Source organism: Phyllopteryx taeniolatus, chromosome 18 (assembly GCF_024500385.1).
Source record: "Phyllopteryx taeniolatus isolate TA_2022b chromosome 18, UOR_Ptae_1.2, whole genome shotgun sequence".
Taxonomy (NCBI): Eukaryota; Metazoa; Chordata; class Actinopteri; order Syngnathiformes; family Syngnathidae; genus Phyllopteryx; species Phyllopteryx taeniolatus.
In genome coordinates, this window is record NC_084519.1 from 4,181,549 (window position 1) to 4,201,736 (window position 20,188).

The following is a 20,188-nucleotide window of genomic DNA, read 5'->3' on the forward strand; positions in this document are numbered from 1 at the left end:
AAATGTCACATATCATTACACACACACACACACACACACACAGTATTGTCTCACACAGCCTGGCTGTTAAACATTTTATTACCCAATATATGTATCTTTACCAATATCAATGAACTACAATGTATAGACAAATAGTCTATGAACTCCTGGTAATTCTTCTGTTGTAAAAATTTACAACTGAATGAACATTTTAGCAAGCGAGCAGACGCAGCTGTGCATGTTGCTAGGCGGACTGTTGGGGTCTGACATCTCCCCACTGACAGTAAAAAAAAAAGAAAAATAATAATAAAAAAAAATAATAATAAAATAATAAAAATAAAAAATACAAAAATTAAAGCATTACAAAAAAAAAAAAAAAACTATCAATGAACTATACACAAATATATTGCATATAAACTTGAAATAACAGTTTGAGGCTTAATGAGTTGTAATAGCTGGCAAGGAGCATGCTAGGAGCTGGAGGGCTTAAACAAATATAGTAATAGTTTGTGCTGCTGGTGTTTGTCTTTAACATAAACCAGAGAGAGAGAGAGAGAGAGAGAGAGAGAGGGAGAGAGAGAGAGAGAGGGAGAGAGAGAGAGGGGGAGAGAGAGAGAGAGAGAGAGAGAGAGAAATGACGCATGAAAGTTTCCTCCAGTTTTCCGGCGCCCGAGGAGGAGAGTTACCAGCACTGCTACAGTTCCAACTATTGAGCAGCAGTTAAAAGTTAAAATGGACTTGACTGTCCTCAGAGGAGCTTCTCATCTTATGTCGCCATCGCTACTCAGCTGCCGATAACGGCAGTTTCTTTTTTCTTCTTTTTTTATTGTTGGTTTGTCCTTCTTGGATTAACTATACAACGAGGGACGACTGACAGGCAGCTACATCGGACTCAAGGATGGAGACGTTGTTTTACCTGCTCGCCCTCGCCTTGGCCCGGCTGTCTTGGGGTCTCGGATACGCGGAGCCCGCCGTCCACAGTGGCCAGAGGGCGGCTAGCAGACACAGGTAGGACCACACACAAGCTGTTTGTACTTCAGAGCGATTGATGGTGCATGTGGCCCCCAAGGTTCAAGTTTCTCCACAGTGGCTTGAGTGACTTATTTAGCCATACCCTATAATAATAATAATAATAATAATAATAATAATGATAATGATGATATAATAATAATAACAATACATTTGTGATTGATACTGTCAGAATAAAATATGAATTAAACAATATGGTTGGCAGTAATGTACTGTATCTGACATGGGGCAAATTATTATGTCCCTCTCATGGAGCTAAATCAGTGTTTCCCAATGTTGATCGAGACAAGGCACATATTTTCCCTTTCGAAAATGCTCACAGCACACCACCAAGCAAAAATTTCTCAAAAATGATGTATGCTGAAACAATGATCTCATCTCAGTTTACTCACAAATGTATTTAGTGTGAAATGTGTGCCTTTTTAGTTGAACAGAGGTATTTTGTTGTATGAATGTCAACAGGTGGAGCCTCAGGTTAATTGTTCTTACCGTCTACCATCTTGTGGAAGAGCATTTAATTGTTTTGCCTGTCACTATACGTTACAGGCTTACATGGGTGAACAAGGAAACACTATTTGTAGTAAATAAACAATCTACATAATAATCTTCAGAACAATTAAGTAAAACTGGCTAATTTTCCATGGCACACCCACCGATCTCTCGTTACACACAAACATCCATCCATCCATTCATTTTCAGAGCCGCTTATCCTCACAAGGGTCGCGGGAGTGCTGGAGCCTATCCCAGCCATCTTCGGGCAGGAGGAGTACACACTGAACTGGTTGCCAGCCAATCGCAGGGCACACATAAACAAACAACCATTCGCACTCACATTCACACCTACGGGGAATTTAGAGTCTTCAATTAACCTACCATGCATGTTTTTTGGGATGTGGGAGGAAAACGGAGTGCCCGGAGAAAACCCACGCAGGCACAGGAAGAACATGCAAACTCCACACAGGCGGGGCCGGGGATTGATCTCCGGTCCTCAGAACTGTGAGGCAGACGCTGTAACCAGTCATCTACTGTGCCGTCTGCACACAAACAGATCCTATTAAACTGAAATTATTATGTAGTTTCCAGTCTATTGTAGCACTGCAGTACATACATACAACCCCAATTCCAATGAAGTTGGGACATTGTGTTAAACATAAATAAAAACAGAATACAATGATTTGGAAATCATGTTTGACCTATATTTAATTGAATACACTACAAAGACAAGATATTTAATGTTCAAACTGAGAAACTTTATTGTTTTTAGCAAATAATTATTAACTTAGAATTTTATGGGTGCCACACGTTCCAAAAAAGCTGGGACAGGGTCATGTTTACCACTGTGTTTATCACCTTTTCAATAAACGTTTGGGAATTGAGGACACTAATTGTTGAAACTTTGTAGGTGGAATTCTTTCCCATTCTTGCTTGATGTACAGCTTCAGCTGTTCAACAGTCCGGGGTCGTATTTTACGCTTCATAATGCACCACACATTTTCAATGGGAGACAGATCTGGACTGCACGCAGGCCAGTCTAGTACCAGCACTCTTTTACTACGAAGCCACGCTGTTGTTACACGTGCAGAATGTGGTTGGCATTGTCTTGCTGAAATAAGCAGGGGCGTCCATGAAAAAGACATTGCTTGGATGGCAGCATATGTTTCTCCAAAACCTGTATGTACCTTTCAGCATTAATGGTGCCTTCACAGATGTGTAAGTTACCCATGCCATTGGCACTAACACAGTCCCATACCATCACAGATGCTGGCTTTTGAAATTTGCATCCATAACAGTCCGGATGGTTCTTTTCCTCATTGGCCCGGGGGACACGACGTCCACAATTTCTAAAAACAATTTGAAATGTGGACTCGTCGGACCACAGAACACTTTTCCACTTTGCATCGGTCCATCTTAGATGAGCTCGGGCCCAGAGAAGCCGACGGCGTTTCTGGGTATTGTTGATAAATGGGTTTTGCTTTGCATAGTAGAGTTTTAAGTTGCACTTACGGATGTAGCGCCGAACTGTATTTACTGACATTGGTTTTCTGAAGTGTTCCTGAGCCTACGTGGTGATATCCTTTACACGTTGATGTCGGTTTTTGATGCAGTGATCGAAGGTCACGGGCATTCAATGTTGGTTTTTGGTCTTGCTGCTTACATGCAGTGATTTCTCCAGATTCTCTGAACCTTTTGATGATATTATGGACCGTAGATGATGAAATCCCTAAATGCCTTGCAATTGTACATTGAGGAATATTGTCCTTAAACTGTTCGACTATTTTCTCACGCACTTGTTCACAAAGAGGTGAACCTCGCCCCATCTTTGCTTGTGAATGACTGAGCAATTCAGGGAAGCTCCTTTTATACCCAATCATGGCACCCACCTGTTCACCTGTGGGATGTTCCAAACAGGTGTTTGAGGAGCATTCCTCAACTTTCTCAGTCTTTTTTGCCACCTGTCCCAGCTTTTTTGGAACGTGTTGCAGACATAAAATTCGAAGTTAATGATTATTTATTAAAAACAATAAAGTTTATCAGTTTGAACATGAAATATCTTGTCTTTGTAGTGTATTCAATTAAATATAGGTTGAACATGATTTGCAAATCATTTTATTGTTTTTATTTATGTTTAACACAACGTCCCACCTTCATTGGAATTGGGGTTGTACATACATACATACATAATACAGTATGTATACTGTATGTAATGAGCTCTGGTGGGGAATCACACAAATAAATACTTAAGTGTAAAGTCATTTTTTATCATAATAGACTAATTACACCCACTTACATAATTCAAATAAATTGATAAAAATATTATTTATAATAGAGTGATGGCACAAACTACCTACCATCTGTTGGAAAATTACGGGTGCTTGTTTGCTTTCAAACACAGCTTGTAGTAAACATTGGCGACGTCTCGCCATTACAGTTTCATCTACGATCCCAGCGCGCTCATACTGGTCGTTGGAGACTTCAATCTTGCTCCTCTCTCTCATCAACTATGGTCGTTGGAGACTTCAATCTTGCGCCTCTCTCTCATCTACTAACAGCTTCACATGACGTGCAACAAGATGGAATAAAACTCTGCACTTCCTATATAATAAATGCCAATGTAAATGGAGCTCTTGTATGTTTTAATTCAAAAAGAATATTTTATTTCGTTATTTATGATTGTATTCATATTTTAATTCATGTCTTTTATGTTTTATGTACAGCAGTTTGTTACAGCTGCGGTTGTTCTGAGAGGGCTCTAGAAATAAAGTTATTGAGCTATTGGTATTGAAATGAGTTCATAGTCTTGAAACAACTTCATAGCCTTAAAACCCACCAAAGCAGGCATTGAAGAAAGAAATATGGCATCAATGCTTAATTCTCAGGAAATATCATCCATTCATCCATCCATCTTTCCATCCGTTTTGCATGCTGCTTATCCTGTTCAGTACTATGGGCAAGCTGGAGTCTAACCCTGCTGACTTAAGGTGAAAGGCAGGACTGATCACTATATCACTCACTCACAGAGCTGACAAATACAATTCACACCATCCATCCACTTTCTATACTGCTTCCTGTTGATATCATCTTCAATTAACCTAACATGCATGTTTTTTTGACTGAGTTCCAAGAGTGAATCCAGCGCAGGGAGAATATACCAACTCCACAAAGAAACTCCTTGGTGAAATTCAAACCTGGATCCCATCAGCTGGAGTGTGAAGTGCTCACCTGTCTGCCCCTGTGGTACAAAATGCCAACTTGCTGATTCATTTTTATTTACCCTAATGCTCAGGGGAGTCAGTGTGAATGTGAGAGTGAATGGTTGTCTTTCTCTGTATATACCATGCGAATGACGGGAGACCAGTCCAGGGTGTAGTCCGCCTTTCGAAGTCAGCTGGGATAGTCTTCAGCTCTCTGTGACCCTGGACAGGATAAGTGGAATAGAAAATGGCTGGATAATACACAGCGGTGCGTGATCCAGGGGACCCAGTGGAGACTTTTTATAGGGGTCATATCACTGAAATGGGCACGGTGGACAACTGCCTCACAGTTCTGGGGACCGGGGTTCAAATTCCGGCCCTGCCTGTGTGGAGTTTGCATGTTCTCCCCGTGCCTGGGGGTTTTCTCCAGGCACTCCGGTTTCTTCCCACATCCCAAAAACATGCGTGGTAGGTTGATTGGAGACTCTAAATTGCCCATAGGTGTGCATGTGAGTGTGAATGATTGCATTTCTATGTGCCCTACGATTGGCTGGTGACCGGTTCAGGGTGTACCCCTCCTCCCACCCGAAGATAGCTGAGATAGGCTCCAGCATGCCCGCGACCCTCGTGAGAAGCGGCTCAGAAAATGGATGGATGGATGTATCTTTTTTTCCCTCTAAATTAGCCGTCACTACGGCTCCCAAGAAAGTGAAAGTGCAAGTGACTGTGCTTTTCGGAAGCTCTGGAAAGTGTCGCGGGTTTTGTGGCATCCGGTGAGCTTTTCGCTGGCAGGGCTGGGCACATGTCAATGCTGGGGGAGTCATTCTATTTACATTCATTTATAATGGGAAAATTTTGGGTTCACAAACATTCCAGTTCACGAACAGTCTTGAAACAATTTATGGTATGTTTTTGAACCGAGGTGCTAATGAAATTCTATTTCTAACAGTGCAGCTTAGTGTTTATCTCAACAATTTCTTTTTTAATTCCATGGAAATACAGTGAAAACCTTGATAAAATGGACCCCGATTTAACGGATATCGGATAAAACAGACTGAACAATGTATCCAAGCATAGTTTCCATTTGTCACTTAAAATGTCGTTGATAAACTCTGTAACTTCCAGAATTGGCGGCTGTTGTTTACTGGCATTGTGGGACAATGCAGGCAGTGAATGGGACTGATGTATTTCCTGGTCACAGATATACAATATGACTAGATCCAATTCCAAAAGACGTGCCTCCCGTGCCTCCCGTGGCTACGTGGCGACCATGTTGAATGTAGGGCATTGACGTGGCGGCCATGTGATGAGGGTTCTAGCTATTGTCTACAATACATAGAGTGCCATGCAGAAAGAGAGCGGCATTGCTGCGGTGTTAACTCTGATAAATACAAAACATTGAGTCTGGAACATGCTGTTTTTGGTACAGTAATGTTTTTTTGGGGGGTTTTGTGCCACGCCGTTCGTCTTTGGCATTGGATTTGGAACTAGGAAGCACACTAATTTATTTACAATAACTTTGTACTGTACGTGTCGTTTTAGGCCACAAAAAACAACAACTACAAAACAATAATGTTGCACTGTACAGTAATATGGGTGCATTTGGCCTTATTAGTCCGATCTATCGATGTTCCACTGTAATTACAATTTTGCAGTGGCTATGGAATGTAGTTAGGCTCACACATATATGTTTTTTTGTTTTGCTGTTGAAGCCAAATAGTAATTGAGCTTAAGGTTCGGTGTGAGGACGGGAAGTCTTGGAAGTGACCTGCACATGTAGTGTGTGTGTATGTTAATGAATGAATGGCTTAATTTAACTGAGGCAGTCAAGGATTATACCGTACTACAAGTATATTCATGTGTGCGTATTTGGTAATAAAACGTATACATTCACCACAACAAAATGACAGTTTCCAGCATTACATGTGGTCTACAGCTGTGTTCATGCTTACCATATGTTTGCACTTAGTGTGTATATATGTGTGTGTCTGTACAAGCAAAGCATCAGGAGGTTGAGCTCCCGCAATATTAGCTTCTATTAGGTTTCTCTCGCCACATCATAGGAGTCAGCTGCTGCTGTTTTAACTTACTCAGTGATGCTACATGGTTGGTTGGCCTCCTTCCACAATAGCAAAATGTGTTTTTCAGGTGACTTGGAGACTCAAACCTTCCTGTAGTGAATATGAGTGCTTGTCTTTAGCTATACAGTAAGCATTGAGGAATGATGATATGAAAGGGTGAATGAAATGTTTGTGAAATCGTGAGAAAACAATGGAGATGGAGCAGGAAAAGGGAACCAGACACTAGTGCTACTACGACACTACTACTATGTTCACACTGCAGGTCAATTCAATTTTTTTTGCCCAATGTGACATGTACAGTATCTAATTTTTACATGTCAATGTGAACAGTACAATTCCGATTTTTTCATATCCGACCCAGGCCTCTTTCCTATGTGGATAAGAATCAGATATGTATCCAATGCGAGTGCAGTTAGGACGCTTACGTCGCGCTTATCCGACAAATACTGTCATCAAAAGGTGACAAATGTCACAATTGTTTGACAAAACAGATACACCACAAAAGCAACGGTGGACAAAGGAGCAGAAAACAATCATTGGCGAAAAGAGGATGCTTTAGAATTGATAAATAGAAAATGTTGGCTCTGGTTTGACAAAATCCTTGAAATTACCAAAAGTGCGTCATGATGTGACCTACACGAGGGGCCATATTTATTTCCATTAATACGGCGTCTCGTGTCTGTGTGCACGCGAATGCGACGTCCTTTTTTGTGCGCATGCGTGTGACGTCACAGACTCGTTCCATCCACAATACCATTCACATTTGTTTTGTAAGGTGAACGACTACATAAAAATATTGCATTTAACAAAAAAATCAGAATTGGGCATCACATGCAAAGTGAACATAACCTAAGATTACACTGCCAGTCCTAATGTTTAACTCAGATTTTAATTTTTTTGAGTCATTGCTCAGTTTGTGTCAGTGGGTTTCAATGACATTTTTCACATAATAAAACAGTAAGTAAGTAGTAGGACACAGCCGGAATACATAAAAAGTACAAAACCAATTTCCATTGTAGAAGAGTCCACCACCCAAAATCATAATAGCGCTGCTGGCCTGTTCGTCATCCTCCATGAACCTGCTAAATAACAAACAGAGGGACAAACTACACAGAAAATATATGCTATAATACCCACCCCCCCACCCCCCACCACCCCCCCCACACACACACACACACACACACTTATGTTAATAGTTGGTCTGCGTTGTACTGATTGATATACTCGTTTGATATGGTGACTATAGCATTGCTAAAACAAATCTAGTGATGGCATAAGAGTCATACACACTTCTATTGTACTGTAGCTCATACAGCAGAATAATATCCACTGAGTATTCTGGAACTTTTTGGAGCATACAATGAGGAGGAAAACAAAAAGCAATATTAAAAGTGTCTGCGGCTGGAGTACACAAGTCTGTGTTTTTCCCATTTTGTGTCGGGACACCTACGGACGTTGAGTTTATTTAATCAACCCGACATGCATTTGTTTGGAACGTGGCAGGAAACGGCAGCACCCATAGAAAAACGCTGTGCTGCCTTCTTCACAATCAAGACAAAAAAAATAAAAAAAAATTGTTGTGAAATGCCCAATAGTAATTTTGTGATTGTAAATAAACTTGCATTGGAGTCGCTTTGTGATAAATTAGGCAGACTGAGGTCCCAATGCAAACTATCTAACGTGTATCATATTTAGGAAGAAAAGGTAGAAGTGGACCAAATCTGATTTCTGCAGTTTGTGTTCACACTCCCAAGAAAATGCAACCGCAAAATAGAGCCTAAGAGATGAGCAAAGCATAGATAAACATTTGATCTTAGTGAGTCAGAATACAGAAGACCAAGTAGAACCCGAGGGTATGATAGGACCAAAAGAAAAATGTTGGGAAAATATTTATTAGAAGACAGGCAGGCATGACCGGAGATGCTGGAAAATTTTGTAAAATAAAAGAAAGGTCACACAGTAACAGAAAAGACTAGTCAGGACCCATCTTAGTGAAACCAGTAGGCCATGAGGGGTCTGCATGGCTGAGTCACTATGAACAAAATACACCACACGTACACTAAGATGAGAGAAAAGAATGCAATGCAGGTTGACCCACTGACATCTGTTTGAACTCAAATGATTTGTTTTGACAGATGTGTGTAGTAGGCTGTAAGTGCTAACAGTACTTGAATAAAGTGAAGATGTCCAGCAGGCGTCTGACAGGACATCTTCTTGTCAGTGCCACGGTGATGAGGTGTGCGGGTGGAGCTGCGGGATTGTTGGAATCCAGCTGTAAGAAGCCTGCTGTTCTGTTTTTGGTTCACGGACACTCATGCAAAGTAAAACGTTAGCGCACCACCAGAGGCCAGTAATTTGTAACAAGGATCCGTATAGGTTTTCATGCTGATCAACTATACACTAAACAGACTTACTATATATTATAATGATACAAAGAGAGGAAACAGATGAGAATAAAGAGAGGGTGCATATTTGAGAGGCTGTTGACTCTTCTCATGCATTTCGGTAACACAAAGACAAAGACATTTATACAGTACTACGTCAAAAGATGTACTGTACATGACAGCGACGTGGCGTAAATGTCTTTTGCGGAGCAGATCGGCGAATTATGACATTAAAGCTGATCAGCCGATCGGCTTAAAATGCTAATTATCGGGTGAGACCGATCAGGCCGATCAGATCAGTTTTAAGTCTAAAGAATATCGAATTAAAAATGTTCGCGTTCGATTGGAAGCGAACGAACTCATGTATCTTATCCTGACAGGAGCTGGAATGAATGAAGTCATCCGGCCACGTCCTTGTTTACTCCCAGCGCGTTTTGACTTACTGCGCATGTGCAGGTGTACAGTGCCCACTGTAAGCCCTAATGTATAATATGTAACATATCATGGAGCCGTCTCCGCTGAGACAAGAATCTGCGCAGAACGAAGCGTCCCATGAGGAGAAGCTGCATGAATGTTCATGGCAGACTGCGACCGCGGCAGATGAATTGGATAAAGTCATGCAAGAGTCATTCTACACATTGTGGTAGATGATTGACGAGAGGTACCGCTAGCTAGCAGCGAAGCTAACTAGCTGGTAGTAGACAAGCTTTTGCAAGGCAGTGTGGAGGACGCATTTTTCGGCACCGAGACCTGCTTTAACAGACCTTGGCCACGACGAGGGATCATGATAATTAAAATAAGCCATTTTAAACTAACAAGAAGCCTTTTGGCAAATGCTTTTTACAGATAGTTTTCAAATATTCAAATTGGATTTTTCATTTGTTGGAGTATTATTTTGGATTAATACAAGGAGTAGGAGATCGAATTGATTCAATCATCGCTCGCCAAAGACAGTACAAATACGGATTGGAATTTTAGGGGGCGAGTCCGAGCACGGGTATTTACCGAGGTTATGCCACCTGACCTTCTCACCGAAAAATGCTTCATGGCGTTCTGATGTATATGGTCCATTGCCTATCGATGCCAGAATATGTTGGCAAAGGAGTACTTTTGTCGAAATGAAGCGTTCTTGGCATCAATATGCCACCAGATGGCGCCAATAACTGCGAATAGTTGAGTTTTTCAATGAATAACGGAGCAGTGGTTCTTAAAAACATTTTTTTTTAAATCAGTGAATAGGTGAATTTGCAAATGCCAGATCAAAAATGAGCAGATCTCCACTCCACTGTACTTTTAAACTGTAGCAAGCTTTTTGACAACTAGGGTTGGTTTGCCTCAATTTTGCGTGAATCCGTCTCGTATCCATGAACAACAGGTGTAACCATTAGTCACAACCCTTGTGTTACTGTTAGGTAAGACTTTAGCAGCCATCTAAAATCAGCCATTTTTATCCATAACATTGTAGCTGCAGCATGACAGTGTTTGTGTGGGTTGATCTATTTTGCATGTCTTGCTGCAAATGTCAACATATAAGCAACTCCTCTGGCAAATATTATTCTGCTCATTTTTACATTAGCATTAAAACAGGACTTCAGAACATTCAGCGATGTGCGCTAGCCAGTCTCTTGAAAATGTGCAATTGACTGGCAGTCAGTCCAGGATGTAGCTTTGACAGGCTCCATTTACCGTCAGGAGCACAAGTGGTATTGAAAATGGTTTACAAGTAAGCCACATACAGTATGCACTCATCTGGCACTTCATTAAGCACACCTACACGAGCTAATGGTATCCAAAATATTAGAAACACACTTTTTGTATTGTGCAGTACAGTTATACACCACTATAAAGTATGTTTAAAGCTGAATTTTTGATACAGCTATTAAATTGGATGTCATTTGATTCTCCAGGTGTACGTATTAATTTTCCCTGTAAGTTGTGTAATGTACATCTATACCATTCTATGCATCAGTGCCTTGGTCTGTAAATCTTAACTTACAAATACCACAGTGCAATGTTGTGTGCTATTTTACTGACTAGTACAAGCGGGGCAGCATACCAGGAGGCACCGAAATGTTACCAGGCAATTTGAGTGTAATAGGATTTTCCTGTTCTTGGCCAAACCTTGGAAAGTATCCAAATACAGTCTGTTTGATTTTCTGCTAATTAGGTCAGTTGACAAATCTCCTTTCTAGTGAAAATGTGGGAAAAGGATCCATTCCAGCCCCAGCGATTGTAAATGAATTAGCATAGCTCCCAGCACTCCCTGCATTTTGGGCCTCATCATTTGGCTTACCTTTATATTGCGTGAATGTGGATCACTTCCGTGTGAATGTTAGGGTTTACCAGACTGCAATATGTTGTCAAACATTTATGTTAAGGTTTTTCCATAAATGGTTAAGTTAAAGCAGTCGCACTCAACCGCCCACAAATGTCTCAATGCTGACATGTGTGGACAATGCTAAAGCAAATGGCAGTATCGTGGATCATCTCTGTATAGCTTAGTGACCGCCAGGCTAAACAATCAAAGAGAAGTTTACACAGTCATGCTGTCCCTACATTTTGGAACCGGTCCAAACAAAGAATGGTGTGTGTGCGCGCGCGTGTGTGTGTGTGTGCTCGCTTAAAACCACAGTGAAGAGATTGGAAGAATGTGTATTCTGCCATTATCGTCGCCCGCATGCAATCGCTCAAGCAGGAGTGAGTGCACTCAAGTGTATAGTTCTGTGTGTACAAGGATATATACAATTACGACACTGGGGGGATGCTTGACCCCGGGGGGTGGCGGGGGGGTCATAGTTCAAACACAGAGACACACCGCTTCTCAAGGAACTCATTGAAGTTGCTTTCAGTGCTTTCCCTTGAAGGCAAATGAAAGGACTCACAACAAAAGGGACCGCTTAGTGATTTCTTTCGGTATTAAGCCTCATTCCCCCATCTTTTCCATTTCATTTATGCTCCCACTTGCCCTGTGTCACTGTTGTCACTAAACATTCTAGCTTTATCCACAATTCTCCATGCAACAGGGCTCCAACAGAGAGACTGGTATGTGTGGGTTGAGAAGTCAGACTCTGACTGTGCCATGGTGTGCTCAGCCACAGTGCTTGGCTGCAGTTTAACAAGGAGGTGGATTTTATGGATGCTCAGACAGGTGCAATTGCTCGACACATGCTGAGTTATAGCCTTGTGAATACAAGTAAGATGTCTGTCTGAGGGACATTTCACAGATCAATGTCTGCGTGAGTGTTAATTGAGCTGTTTGAATGCATAGGAGAGAAGACGTGTTTTAATGCATTATTGTGGGTCGTTTTATGTGTTGACACATTTGTTATGATACATGGTATCAGATATATGTACGTGTTAAAAAAACGGTGAAAAATGGTAGATTGGCAAAATAAACTAAATCGTAATTAGGCCTCAGTCCTGCAGTGTAAATCCAACCTTTGTGCTCATTCTTGGCCTAAACGCATGGCCTCCAAATATTTTTTGTTCATTTAACCCCTTGTTTTATATAGCGATTTGCATTTAGTATTTTTAGATGACCAATTGTATGTTTACTACGCAAATGGGTAGTATTAGCCCCTTTCCCACTACATGGTAGTTACTCGCCTTGTGACTTACTCGCTTATTGATACATATCCAGAGGCAAAATCAGGTAATACAAGATGCTACAAGTAGTAGTAGCTGCTCAGTTGGAGTTCCAAAGGTGCTGTACCCTGTACAGTAGGGTGGCGTCAACCTGACATACAGTAGGCTCCCAACTAAACTTACTGTACGAATTAGGATATGCAGGCAGTGGTCTTACAGCACTCATCATTTTATTGTTCACAAAGGATATTTTTGAATTGTCTTTTGATTTCCCAGGATTCACTCCATAGAGGAAGTTACTCAAGGGAAAACTGTAGAAAAGCTATAATGTCTGAATGACCCTTACATTTTCAGAGTAGACGAGTTGCCTCTGATTAGTCTTTAAAGATAAGACTCTCTTTCACAGTACTGTGCAAAGGTCTTATATTTGTTATTTTAGAAACTCTATAAAGGCCTTATACTGTATAACTACAGTGGAGTGCAGTCCTCCCCTAAGGCTGAAATCATAACAAATGGGAAAATAATTATGGAGTGCTGTGTTTCTGTTCGTTTGGTTGTTACAAGGCTATTTTTTGGTTCATGGAGGATGACTAAAAGAAGCGTGATTTCATCACGATTATGGAGGCTGGACTGTTCCATTGGTGCCATAGTGACTGATAACAAATAAAGCCATGCCTGTATCTGAGCTCTTAGGCAAATCCTCACCAAAATTTAACGTTGTCTTCCTTAGAGCATGCACCATCCCCCGACAAAGTTTTGTGCAAATTTGTAATTCTGCTAGGAGAGTCTGTCCTTTTATTTGTGGTTCGTTTTGTGATTCAAAATTACTGCTACGAGAAAGGTCATTAAAAAAAACAAAGCTACATGTTGTCTAAAACATTCGCACAGTAGACAGCACTGTACTTGTAAACAAATATGTGCAGAATGTACACTATTTGTGGGCAATCATTTCCTGTGTGGCTGAGGCAATAAGGGAAACAGGGCGATCAGTGGCTGAATATGCCATTCACGGGCGAACACATGCACATAAGCACACACAAACAAACACACGCACACACCAAAATCCAGCATCCGCATAGAGTAGTGGAAGCGCAGAAACGCTACGAAAGGAACATAATAGACTGGATTTTGACTTTGGATATATCAATATTTCATGCAATATTAGAATTTAGGTAGTACCAGCAAATGTTGGTGGTCAGTGCTCCTGATGGTGTTTAGGCTAGCAGGGAAAGCCTTGCTGGTCCTGACTGCTGACCACTGTTTTAAGATTCTTTCGGGGACTTTCATCAGAGCGATTTCTTTCCAGCTTTTTGCATTAACGTTGTTTTACTGGATTACTGTATGGAATGCTTGACCTCACTCTGCTAAGAGGGAAAATAAGGCCAAATCTGTCACCAACAGCAACATGCACACATGCAGGAGTGCATGTAAACAAAGTTACTGTGCTTTCTTTCTAGCAGAGGCGGTACGCTAAATGCTCAGACACACATACAGACACACTAATTTAAAGTCAGCATCGCCTAAATGCTCCTCTTGTGAATTCGGCGCCGATAAAGGGCCATGATGGAAAGATGGAAAAATACACGTCAGGGAAAAGAGTGCTCCTGCAGACGCTACAAAGATGGAAAAAATTGTGTTTGTGTCTGCTAAATGAGAAAATAAAGATGATTATTCGTATGAAAAGCAGTGTCTGTTCTCCATCAAATGGGATAACAGTGTGAACCTGATGCTTATCTTCTGCCTTTGAGCCTGAGTCAGTAATACGGGATAATAGATTTCTAGAGGCGACTCACTGAATCACAATGACCAAAACACAGTGAAACTACAGAGGGACCAGACAGAGCACTATAGATTTATGGCAGCTGTCTTATTTTAGATGGTCCCCATTCCATTCATCTGTGTTCCATTTCAACTCCTGATGGAGAAATTTCCCCTCGAAGAAAGTCCAAAACGCACAAAGTGGAACCAACCACAGAACATGAGAACAAAGTTGAGCGGCAGCTGTGTTTGTGGTGGCTGACAAAAGCTGATTATTCCAGAAGCAAGGTGGCAAACTGCTGGCTCAATACATCATAGAGTACCACCACAGAATGTGAAATTAAAATGTAATACAACTACAGCGAATAGCAAGTGACAGGCAAGTGGATTACAGTGATAAGTGGCAAATCTTCTCAACTTGAATAGTTTCTGAGTCTAACAGTATATATAATCTCCCAGTAATCTGAAAATGACCCAGACAGCCCTACGAACTCTTTTCAAGTCTGTACAGTACATTCTTATTGCTGGTGGTGTAATTTATTCACGCATCGGCACAATGATATTCAGTACAGGAGTTATATCAAAAATTCTGCTTTTAAAGAGGCAATAATGATGAATCTTGAATCTGTGTTAATTTAACAAGATTGTGATATTTTTATTAGGGCCCCCACCGATATGAATTTTTTTTAATCAGCCAAATGAAAACATAATATATATATATATATATATATATATATATACATTTATAATTGTGGAAACATAACGAAAATTGGGTATTGTTGTTTGTTTGAATGTCATTATCTTCTTCTCTCTCACACACACACCAAATCAGCTGATTTTTTTTGCAAATTTCAATGTGTAAAAAAAAAAAAAAAGGGACGATTGTTGAAAAGCACCAATATAGCTGGATTAATTGGTCGGGCACACATTTTTTATCATAGTGGGAGCTGTTTCCAAATTGTTTACTCTCATGTAACAACATGACACGACTTATTAGAAACCGTTCTCAGTATGATGTAGTATGGTTCTACACCACTGCGAAACAAAACCACAATAATAAAAACATTGTTAAGAAAATAATTTGCTTCATAGCAGAAATATGTTTACAGGCGAGTCTGTAGGTTGTGTAAATATTTCAGTTGTGTTCAGTTGCACATATAATACAGTAGGGTTTTTGGAGGAATGAAATATGATGATGCTGTGGAGAGAAAGGGAGGACGTTGTCAGCAAGAAAGGTACAATTAAAGTGTGTGAAATGATCACTATGGCCTACTAGACCATATAATGACCAAGAAAATAGATCTGAATGTAGAATTTGGAATAATATGAAGTGGCTGATAAAAAGTGATTGAATGGTGTCTGTGTTAGTTCCAGACACAGATCATTAAATGGTTTGCTTCAATTGTTCACTTCCAAGAGGCAGTTCATTTCATTCAAATGCCTACAGGTTTGTGCCATAACACTTAGAAGTGGACTTGCTCATCACAGTGATGAAATGTAGCGATTAATGACCAACACTTTAACAGTAACAGAAACATTCTGTCCTACTGTAGCTACAAAAGAGTGTGATTAGGAGACAGAAGTATACTGGTGCCTTAAGATACGAGTGACTCGACTTAAGAGTCTTTCGAAATGCGAGCCGTCGTTTGGCCGATTTTTTTGCTTTGACTTGCGAGCAACTTTTTGGAGATAAAAGCGCTGTACGGTGGGAATGAACTGCACACAGCTCATTTCACAACAAGCAGCAGTTTGGCAGATAGTCAACAATTCTTCAAAAAGAGGCTTAAAGCTGTATCACGCCTTTCCCAGTTGAATTTCCATCTATCCATCCATTTTCTGAACCGCTTCTCCTCACTAGGGTCGTGGGCGTGCTGGAGCCTATCCCAGACATCATCGGGCAGGCGGCGGGGTACACCTTGAACCGGTTGCCAGCCAATCGCAGCCCAGTTGAATTTGTTTGGGTCAAATCAAACATAAAACCAATAGAATTACACAGGAGTTTAGTTTAACGCTAACAATTAATGCAGAATGCCATAGATGGGCTAACGGAGAGCATCTACAGTATGTGTCTGTGTTATAAGGCGATAAGCAATGCATATTTGAACACAATCACATCAACAAAACAATCAAAATATAGACAGACAATATAACAGTGTTTACAGGCATATATTCTTTATCGTCTGCGACAAACAACCATCATTACTACAGATTACTGAGTCACAGTGTAAATGAGATTATTTTTTTGTGTTTTGTCTCTATGACTATTATACTGACCCCCAGTGGCCAATTTATGCACACCAGATGGAGCCGCAATGAATTCATTGTTTAATTCTTTACTCTATTTTAATTATTGTAGTTATTAGCGTATGTTTTTATGAAGTACAATATTATAAAATGCTATTTTCCTAATTAAAAAGACGTGACATACCTGTGCGTAAATTTCACACAAGGGCCGAAGCCCGGATTTGAACCCTTATCTTAATACCCTTAATAGTCTCGCCACGCTGCACTATTTGCATATCTGTTGTTGACCAATAGTGGCCACTCATGCCAGAGTAGCATCTGCTCCATTTGCACACTGATTGAGGAGTATCTGCAACATTTGCACAATCAACATTGTCCCAGATTATCGCATGACTCGCTTGAAGTCTCGGCTCCCTTTGCACAATGGTCATTGCACCGGACTATTGCTATATTATTCATTCGAACTGCTCTAAGTGGTAGAGGACTCTGCATCTTTTTGCACAATTGTCAACATTTGTACCGGCATTACCAGATAACTAGCAACCTTTTATTGCTCAGTGTTTACTCACTGTTTTTGTCAATGTCTTTATGTCTCCAAAGTGTTCTCTGTCAATTGACAGCGTTAGTAGTCTGTTGTCGGACTAGAGTGGCTCCAATTCCAAACAAATTCCTTGTGTGTTTTTTGGACATACTTGGCAAATAAAGATGATTCTGATTCTTATTATAATACCACGAAAACACCGTGCTGCCAAAACACTTTTTTATTTTTAATATTCCTGTGCTATGGCCAAGTGTCCCAATACATTTGTCCATATTACATAACCAGAAAGCAGAGTATAAACCCAGATTGTAGCGCTAAGAATTTAATAGTGTTCTTTCCAATCCAATATCATCTGATAATAATATATAAAATATATAAAAATATGCTAAACCTTATGAAATCGACCATTACTTCTTTGCGTGTGTGTGTGTTTTCTGGAGAAGGCATACAATGGTATCCATTGTTGACTTAGCAAAGTTTTCTTGATCTGATCTGACATTTTCACTAGTGCCCCTCTTGAATGTACAAAATAATAAGCATGGCTTGAGATTTGATCTCAAATTTTTCGTTTTTCAGGGAAACAAAGACTAGCCTTGTCAGCAGACCTGACTGTGTGTTTATGGTAAATAGGGCCACTCATCATTTGTCATTTCCTTCAGCCTGTGTGTTTTTGTGTGTGGTATCATAGGAACTGGTGTGCATATGTGGTGACCCGCACTGTTAGCTGTGTGATGGAGGATGGCGTGGAGACATATATCAAACCAGACTACCAACGCTGTACCTGGGGCCAGTGTCCTCGAGTGGCGTGAGTATCTATTACTCATGTACTGTACACACACACACACACACGTTTGACCTCTGAGGTCAAACATGGAATCAATTACGGGATGCCAATTTTTCTCCTAGGAATTAACGGAAATAGAAGTAATCTTTTCCAGGGCCAAAACAGTTGCCACTATTAAACCTTTGTTCACTGTACTTGCATTTTTTTAAAAGTAGGATTTGAAAAGAAAGCAAGTAAGAAACTGATGATTTTTTTTTAGGATAAATGAACTTAAAAAAAAGAAAGTTACCTTATGCCACATAATATATATTGCATTTTCTTCTCTGAACATCCAGTGTTTAAGCTTGTACTTTTTTACAATAAATGTAGCAAGAAAGTCCCAAAAACCTGGAGAAAACAAAACAAAATACGTTAACCGTTAATGTGTGCTAAAGTGAGGTCTTGTTAGGTTAATTTAGGTACTTCACGATGACACCGATACAGCTATGACAATGTGTGGCAAAAAAGAAAAAGAAAAAAGCCCCAAAAAGCCAAGGAAAAAAGCAGAACACACACCAAGTGAAGCCTGATGATGGGTCTCTTGTGACACCATGCATGAACTCAAAATTTGTGGTGCTTTAGAGCAGGAGTGTCAAACACACTGTAGTTCAGGGTGCACTTACAGCCTAATTTGATGTCAAATGGTCCAGACTATTAAAAACAGCATATCATTAACAATAATTTGATGTTTTTCCCTTTGTTTAAATGCAAAATAATACTAGTACAATGGGAAAAATGTTCATATTTAATGAACTATCCTTTTACAAAACATTAGGAGCAGCCTAAGATTAACAAAAAAAATGAGCCATTATCTTCTGTTCATCATCTACATGTGTGCATTATACCAAAACTGATCACAGAGATTGTATATTAAGGCACAAAACTTAAAGTCACAGGTATTTTGGACCTGAAAAATATTGTATTAAAATTAAATCAAGCTATCCAGATCTAGGAATTATTTAAAACTCAATTTTCTACATTTAAAATTGAAAACCTAAATGGACTGCCGAACTGTATCTACAAACTGAAGTGAGAACCTATTTAAATGCTTAAGGAAGAAAATGATCACCTGCACAGTGAATGTACTCCTTTTATACATACATGAAAAAAATAAATTTTATGGCATTGCTGAACATTAAGATTCAACCAAACCTTACTCTCTTGGAGTGAAACTATTGATTTAACATTAAATTGGATGTTTAACTATTACCACAGCAAGGATTAATTTCTCAGAACTATAGTCTTTAGAATGCAAAGAGTGTCTGAAGCTAAATTTAGTCTGGAGTACTTAATTTTTGCTCAATGTACATGAAAAGCCGAACTGTGAACAAAGTGCTCTAAGACAAACTGCTGAGGGTGTTATTGCTGAGTTCCATGTTGGGAGCCAGATGCGACATTTCTCGTGTCATCAGAGGGTTCAGCGCAGCAATCACATCCACTGTTTTGAGTCAATTCCTAGCTCAGTAGACGACAGTGCACTCTCCATTTCACCCTCAAGAGAGCATGTCTGTGCCATTAATCGGAGCAACAAAGAAAAAAGAAAAGGGAAATAGACCATCTACCATACAGTAGCCTAACTGATTGTAGGTCAAATCAGTCACCGAAAGAACCACTCAATTGGTAGGCTCTGCTCATTTACAAATTAGTATGCTAGCCTTGAGGCTAAAGCTACCATGACAAAGGTTGAGGCATTGGGGACGGGAAGAGCTTCCAGAAGACTGGACCACTGCAGCCAAGGTGATCAGAGAAGCAGGTAGGAGAGTACTTGGTGTATCTTCTGGCAGGAAAGGAGAGAAGGAGACTTGGTGGTGGAACCTCACAGTACAGGAAATCATACAAGGAAAACGGTTAGCTAAGAAGAAGTGGGACACTGAGAGGACCGAAGAGAGGCGAAAGGAATACATTGAGATGCGACACAGGGCAAAGGTAGATGTGGCAAAGGCAAAACAAGAGGCATATGATGACATGTATGGCAAGTTGGACACTAAAGAAGGAGAAAAGGATCTATACAGGCTGGCCAGACAGAGGGATAGAGATGGGAAGGATGTGCAGCAGGTTAGGGTGATTAAGGA

General features: G+C 40.3%; 1 protein-coding gene across 1 annotated transcript in view; it reads left to right on the plus strand.

Moving 5' to 3' along the window:
* Nucleotides 1-551: 551 nt before the first annotated feature.
* Nucleotides 552-20,188, plus strand: part of emilin1a (elastin microfibril interfacer 1a) — a 36,941-nt gene continuing 17,304 nt past the window's right edge. Inside the window, exons 1-2 of the mRNA XM_061754434.1 lie at nucleotides 552-987; nucleotides 17,982-18,098. Coding sequence (XP_061610418.1) covers nucleotides 878-987; nucleotides 17,982-18,098 — 227 coding nt within the window. The 5' untranslated portion in view covers nucleotides 552-877. The remainder of the gene's footprint in view (nucleotides 988-17,981; nucleotides 18,099-20,188) is intronic.